At 55.4% G+C, this 6327-nt stretch overlaps 1 protein-coding gene across 1 annotated transcript; it reads right to left on the bottom strand.

The window, feature by feature from the left end:
• Positions 1-2963: 2963 nt before the first annotated feature.
• Positions 2964-5868, bottom strand: RABAC1 (Rab acceptor 1). Its single transcript, XM_068993257.1, has 5 exons — positions 5684-5868; positions 5186-5398; positions 4763-4860; positions 3262-3363; positions 2964-3179 (listed from the first exon to the last, which is right to left on the bottom strand). Exons 1-5 carry the CDS (start codon positions 5737-5739, stop codon positions 3091-3093), a joined length of 558 nt encoding a protein of 185 aa, XP_068849358.1. The 5' UTR covers positions 5740-5868; the 3' UTR covers positions 2964-3090.
• Positions 5869-6327: the final 459 nt, after the last annotated feature.

Genomic DNA, 6327 nt, shown 5'->3' with positions numbered 1-6327 from the left:
TTTTTTTTGGCTGTGCTGTCTGTGTGGTATGGGGGATCTTAGTTCCTTGGCCAGGGATAGAATCCCAGCCCTTGCAGTGAGAGTGCCAAGTCCTAACCACTGGATCACAAGGGAATTCCCTCACATTTTAAAAAGTAAAGAAAAAGGTGAAAATACTAACTTACCTTAACATATCCAACCCTAGCATATTCAACAGATACCCAAGATATCCACCAGCTTCCCAGGTGGCTTAGTGGTAGAGAATCCACCTGCAATGCAGGAGACTCCAGTTCAAACCCTGGGTTGGGAAGATCCCCTGGAGAAGGAAAAGGCAACCCACTCTAGTATTCTTACCTGGAGAATCCCATAGATAGAAGAGCCTGGTGGGCTACAGTCCATAGGGATTGCAAGAGTTGGACATGATTTAGTGACTAAACAACAACATCCAATGGATTATCCTTCCAATACATAACCAATAAAAAAATCATTAATGAGATATTTTACTCTCTTTTCTTACTGTCTTTGAAATCTGGTGTGTATTTTATATGTACAGCGCATCTCAATCCAAATCAGCCATGTTTCAAGTAGCTAGTAGCCATATACAGCTATGAGGTCGCTCAGTTGTGTCCGGCTCTCTTGCAGCCCCATGGACTAGCCCACCAGGCTCCTCCGTTCATGGGATTTCCCAGGCAAGGATACTGGAGTGGGTTGCCATTGCTTTCTCCAGGCGATCTTCCCGACCCAGGAATGGAAGCCAGGTCTCCCGCATTGCGGGCAGACTCCTTACCGTCTGAGCCACCGGGGAAACCCGCCATACATGGCTGATGGCCACCATATGTGACAGAATTCCAGAGCAGTACTGGGCACTCAGCGGGCCCTCAATAAACACTGAAAAGAACGGTGAGCGAGCGTATTTTGGTGAGACTGGAGGGTGGGGAGGCCAGCCTCCACTGGCTGAGCGGGCTGCTGTGCCTCCGGCGGGCCGCTTCGCCCGCGGCTCTGCCTGGGCCCGGCTCTGTGTCCCTCCGAGCTCGCGGAAGCGTCGCCTCCTCAGCGAGCCCCGCCTGCAGGAGCTCTGCAGGCCCCATCTCTCACCTCGCTGGTTGTCACACCTGCCAACTGCTTTCCCTACCACCTGCCTTTCTGTTTAGTCGGTGGTCGTACCACACAGTGGCCTTGGCGCTACAGCGAAGAGCCAGGGGTGCCTGTCTCACCTCACTCAGGAAAACCAACGTCCCTTCCCCGCCAAAGGGGGGTCTCCACCCGCCCGCCCCGTCTGCTCCAGCTGTCCTGCCTCCGGCCCGCTGCTGTCTCCCGCATTTCACCTACTCTTTCCTCTCACCAGAACGTTCTCCCCCTGGGAGGGAGGGATCTGGGGCTGCTCCCGTTCTCACGGTACGATTATTTAGGGGCTTCTCTGATAGCTCAGTTGGTAAAGAACCCGCCTGCAATGCAGGAGACCTGGGTTCGATCCCTGGGTTGGGAAGACCTCCTGGAGAAGGGAAAGGCTACCTACTCCAGTATTCTGGCCTGGAGAATTCCATGGGCTATATAGTCCATGGGGTTGCAAAGAGTCGGACACGACTGAGCGACTTTCACTCGCTTCATAAACTAAAGGTGATTAGCCGCCAATTAATATCTAAGTGTGAAAGCTAGTAGGTCTTTTTTTTTTTTCTTTTCCACACCACATGGCTTCTGAGAGCTTAATTCCAGGAATTAAGGAATTTAAGGAATTAAGGAATTTCTTAATTTAAGGAATTAAGCTTAATTCCTTAAATCCAGGAATTGAACCTGGATCCCTGGCAGTGAGAGCATGCAGTCCTAACCACTGGACCACCAGGGAATTCCCTCCCTCACTCAATTTTTTATAATTGTTTGGCTGTGCTGGTCTTCCTAGCTGTGCACGGGGCGGGGCGGGGTTGGGGGGCTTCTCTTGTTTCAGAGTGGGGGCTCTAGGTACGCGGGCTCAGTAGTTGTAGCACATGGGCTTAGCTGGCCCGCAACATGTGGAATCTTCCTGGTGTAGGGATCAAACCCATGCTCCCTGGATTGGCAGGCAGATTCTTAATCACAGGAACCACCAGGGAAGTTTGCCTCACTCAATTTAAGTCTTCACTGAACATCACCTCAGGGAAGCTTCTTACACCTATCACTCATTTCCAGAACTTTCTCTGTGAGGAGTTGACATGGCGCTGGCCAGCCTTTGAGAGGCGTGCTTGTGCAGTGGCCCTTGTCTGGCCTCTGGGAACCTGGATTTCAGCAGGGTTCTTGCTGCTCCCTGAAATAATGGCTCTTGTGTCTACACTGTGCAAACCATGTTGTTTATGCTGAAGACCTGCTTTCTTTCCGAATACTGAGTCTGTGGTGAACTTCTCTGCAGACAGCATTTCACTGTTGCGTGACTGCACCCAGCTTGGGGGCCCCACTGGGGAGAGGGCTCTGGGAAGCTTTCGTCTGGACTTCGCCCCACGTACCTTTTTTCTTTGCTGATTTTGCTTCATAGGTAACAGTGCCTGCAATGCGGGAGAACTGGGTTCAATCCCTTTATCAGGAAAATTCCCTGGAGAAGGGCATGGCAACCCACTGCAGTGTTCTTGCCTGGAGAATGCCATGGACAGAGGAGCCTGGTGGGCTACAGTCCATGGGGTCACAAAGAGTCAGACATGACTGAGCGACATTTTGCTTCATAACCTTCATGATAATAAATCGCAGCTGGGAATACGGCTGGCGCCCGAGTCCTGAGTCCTCCTAGCAAATCCTGAAACATGGGGGTGATCTCAGGGGCCCCGACATACTCTTTTCTCCTCCTTAGAACTTGTTGCCACTGACCATCCTATCGCATTTATTTATCTTGCTTATTGTCCACTCCCCACCCCCACCTCCATCCACGGCCCACCCTCACCTGCTCGGTCTCTGCAGGAGCCCAGCATCACCGACACAGACCCACAGCAGAGAGAGAATATTTGCTCAACAACTGTGACAGTTTTATTTCCAAGGCTGGAGTTCCTTCCTGGTCTTGATGTGGGAAGGGGGCCTTTGGCCAGAGCCGAGTGGGACCGGGGTGAACAGGGGCAGCTAGGTCAAGAGGCTGGGGGCTCTGGCGAAGCCACCTCACACGGGTTCCATCTGCAGCTCCTCCCCATCCACAGCCTCCATCTGGTGGAAGGCGGCATGGGAGCCGATGACTACGAGAGTGGCTCCTGCAGGAAAATGGGCAGTTCAGGGCCTGGTGGCCTCACCCGGCCCCCACCGCCCACACTGCTGCCCAGACCCTGTACTCACCCAGGACCCAGAAGACGGCGGAGCCCGCGCCGGCCAGCCAGAAGAAGGGAAAGGAGACGCCCCCGGCCAGAGCATACTGATGGGCGGGGCTCACCTCCCGGCCTGCAGGGCAGAGGGCACTGGGGCAGCTGTTCTGACTCGTGCCTCCTCCCAGAGTAACCCCTGATGCTCCCCAAAACCTCGCAAGCTCTGGGAGCCTTAGGGTCTAATCTAAATTTGTGCCAAGGCCCTCCAGCCCTTGGCCCCACCCACTGACCGTGGGAACAGAGTGCCTTCCTCAACCCCCTGCCCTCTGCCCTTCAACCCCACTTCTGCTAGGAAGCTCCCAGCCTCCCTCTCCTGACTAGTTCTCTTGCTCCAACCTGCACTCGTGCAGATCTGGAACCTCCGACTGGCAGCCCAAGAGCCAAATCTGACCTGGGGATGTGTCTTTTGAGTCTGCACATTATTCCATCAGAATTTGGTTTGTGGCTGCCAGGAAAACTGGATAATTTCACATAACAATAGGCCAGCCCTCTGCATCCACAGATGGAAACCCGTGGATCGTTTTACTACATCATTTTTCATAAGGGACTTGAGCATCGGTGGACGTTGCCATCCATGGGGCTCCTGGAACAACCCCCTATGGACACCAAGGGGCAGCTGTACAGATGTCTGGCTTCTCGTGGTGGATTGGAAGGTTGGATCTGCAGGTACTGGTGGCAGCTGTGGCTGAAGCCAAGTTGTGTCTATACTCCAAGCGCTCCCTCCATGCCCTGGGCTAGCCCGACGCGCCCCTCCACCCAGCCTACCTACGTGACTGGCAGGCTTCTGAAGCATTCTGTCTTAGGTCTACCTGTTCATCTGAGCCCAATTCCCCACTCCAAAGTCCTTGAGCATCCCCTAGTTGGGAACTCAGAGCCCTCTGTTTTATTTTTAAATCTTCTGCCAGCACCACACATAATGTGTGACTTAGTTCCCTGATGGGGGATGGAACCCATGCCCCCTGCGTTGGAAGCATGGTCTTAACCACTGAACCACCAGGGAAGTCCTCAGGCCTGTCTTCTCAGTGGTGTTTCCGGTGTCAATCTGGGACCACCTGAGTCACAGCGCTCAGCCTCCCTCTCAGAAATCCCAAGATTTCCACTTCCTCCCCAGGAAGCAGGAAAGGGGGAGCACGGATATAGGCCAGTGGGAAGTCGCCACCTGGTGGCCGATGGGGGTACGTGCAGCTGACGTTAGCAGGAGGTTAGGCAGGAGGGAGAGTGAAGGAGGAGGTTTAAGGAGTCAGGCGGAGGTGGGTTCTGGGGTTATCTTCTGGACTTGGGGGAAGCAACTTGGGGGCGCTGAGAGTGGGTGGGAGCATCAGGTGTGTCTGAGACTTTAAGGGACCAAGTTTGGGGGAATCTAGTGTAGATAGAGGCTTGGGCAGACGTGGGTTCAAAAGGACTTGGGTTTGGTGTCAAAAGGTTTGCATTCCAAGAGACCAGGATGTGAACAGCCTGGGCAAAGGATTTCTCACCGAACAGAACAAACTTGGACTGCAACGTGCGCAGATAGAGGATGTAACAGGCGCCAAAGAAGACAGCCAGGGCCACCAGCAGCATGGGAGACGTCGCCCTGGAAGGCGGCAGGGAGCCGTGCGTCAGGGAGCTGGGGCTAGGCCCGACAAGGAGGCCCTGACCTTCCCATCGGCGGATGGCAGGCGATCCGCTTGGGGCCGGGGAAGTCTAGGTCACATTTGGTCACACTGTATCCTGGCCAGGTTGATGGGGGAACTAGGGACCTGGCCCTTCGGTGAAAACTTCTGGCAGAACATCCCATGGGAATGGGGCCCGGGCAGTGAGAGGTGGGGCCGGATGCTGAGGGCGCGGTCGGCCAGAGCGGGCCACGCAGCCTGGAGGGGGTGAGGACCGGGGCAGCGACGGGCCGAAGAGGCACTCACACACAGTACAGGATGAGGCCCAGAAACACGAACACATAGTTGCTCTGGTAGTACTCCACGTTGCGTACGAGGCGCTGGCACAGCTCGCCCAGGTTGCGGGGCCGCGAGAAGCGCCGCTGGTCCACGAAGGAGCCCCAGGACCGGATGGTCGCACGGCGCCGCTCCAGCCACTCGCGGCCCGCGCCAGATGGAATCAGTTTCGGCAGCAGGGTCCTGATGGGTGAGGGGTCACGTCAGCGATCGACCGACCGGGATGGAGTCCGGACCCTCCAGCAAGAAGAGGACCGAGGGGGGCCGGACTCCGGGGTTCTGGGGTGGATAATGGTCCCAGGCTCCTGGATCTCAGGGGAGAAAGGGGCTGAGGGTCCAGGCTCCAGAGTCCTCGAAGAGGACAACAGAGGCCCAAACTCTTATGTCTAGAGGCCGGGATTCCGAGGACCCCCCCCCCCCAGGGGGGAGGGGTCGGGGGACCAGGACTCAAGGGTCTCGGTTGCTCACGCGGCGCTCAGTCCTTCCGCCTCGGCATCCTTCTGCTGGTCCTTCTCGGCCGCCATGTCTGTGTTGTCTGGGGAAGAACTAAGGAGCCCAGGGCTCTGCAGACCCCGCGGGCCCCGCCCGAGAACGGCCTCACTCAGCAGAGCTGGAGCGGACGTGTAATCGTTCTGGAGCCGCTGGGGAACGGTAGTTCTGCTGCCGAGCATTGTGGGAGTTGTAGTCCTGATGGTGCCGGGGAGACTGGGCACCATGATGGTGGCATGACTAGCGAAGCACTTTGGGAGTTGTAGTCGTGTAAAAAGAACCAAGCGCCCCTCTGGGCATTGTGGGAGTTGTAGTTTCCGAATTAGGATTTGTGGAGTCCGGGTTTGTGGGTTGTCAGGAGTCAGGGCGTTAGGCAAGCTCTAAAGGCAGGAAGATGCTGTGTACTCCCCCGTGCAGGCTACAATCGGGACCGTGTAGAGCTGTCATTCTGTCTCTAGGAGGTATAAAAAAACACTTAATAAAACACTCAGATGTTCTGATTCAGCAGATCTAGGCCAAGACCCTTCATCCGTGTTTATAACAAGTTTCTAGGTGATGTTGATGCTTCTGGTGATGCTCCATGGCCCACATTTTGAATAGCGAGACTGTAAAGAATTAGTGGG

Source organism: Capricornis sumatraensis, chromosome 20 (assembly GCF_032405125.1).
Source record: "Capricornis sumatraensis isolate serow.1 chromosome 20, serow.2, whole genome shotgun sequence".
In the NCBI taxonomy this organism is placed as follows: Eukaryota; Metazoa; Chordata; class Mammalia; order Artiodactyla; family Bovidae; genus Capricornis; species Capricornis sumatraensis.
The sequence above is the reverse complement of the archived record's forward strand: the minus strand, read 5'-3'. Positions and strand labels throughout refer to the sequence as shown.

Excerpts from the sequence above, each read along its gene's own strand:
- RABAC1 (XM_068993257.1), bottom strand. The coding sequence starts at position 5,739 with ATGGCGGCCGAGAAGGACCAGCAGAAGGATGCCGAGGCGGAAGGACTG. Across the intron at positions 3,364-4,762 it reads GTCCAAGTTTGTTCTGTTCG|GCCGGGAGGTGAGCCCCGCC; the intron begins GTGAGAAATCCT and ends TCTGCCCTGCAG. Across the intron at positions 3,180-3,261 it reads CGCCGTCTTCTGGGTCCTGG|GAGCCACTCTCGTAGTCATC; the intron begins GTGAGTACAGGG and ends ATTTTCCTGCAG.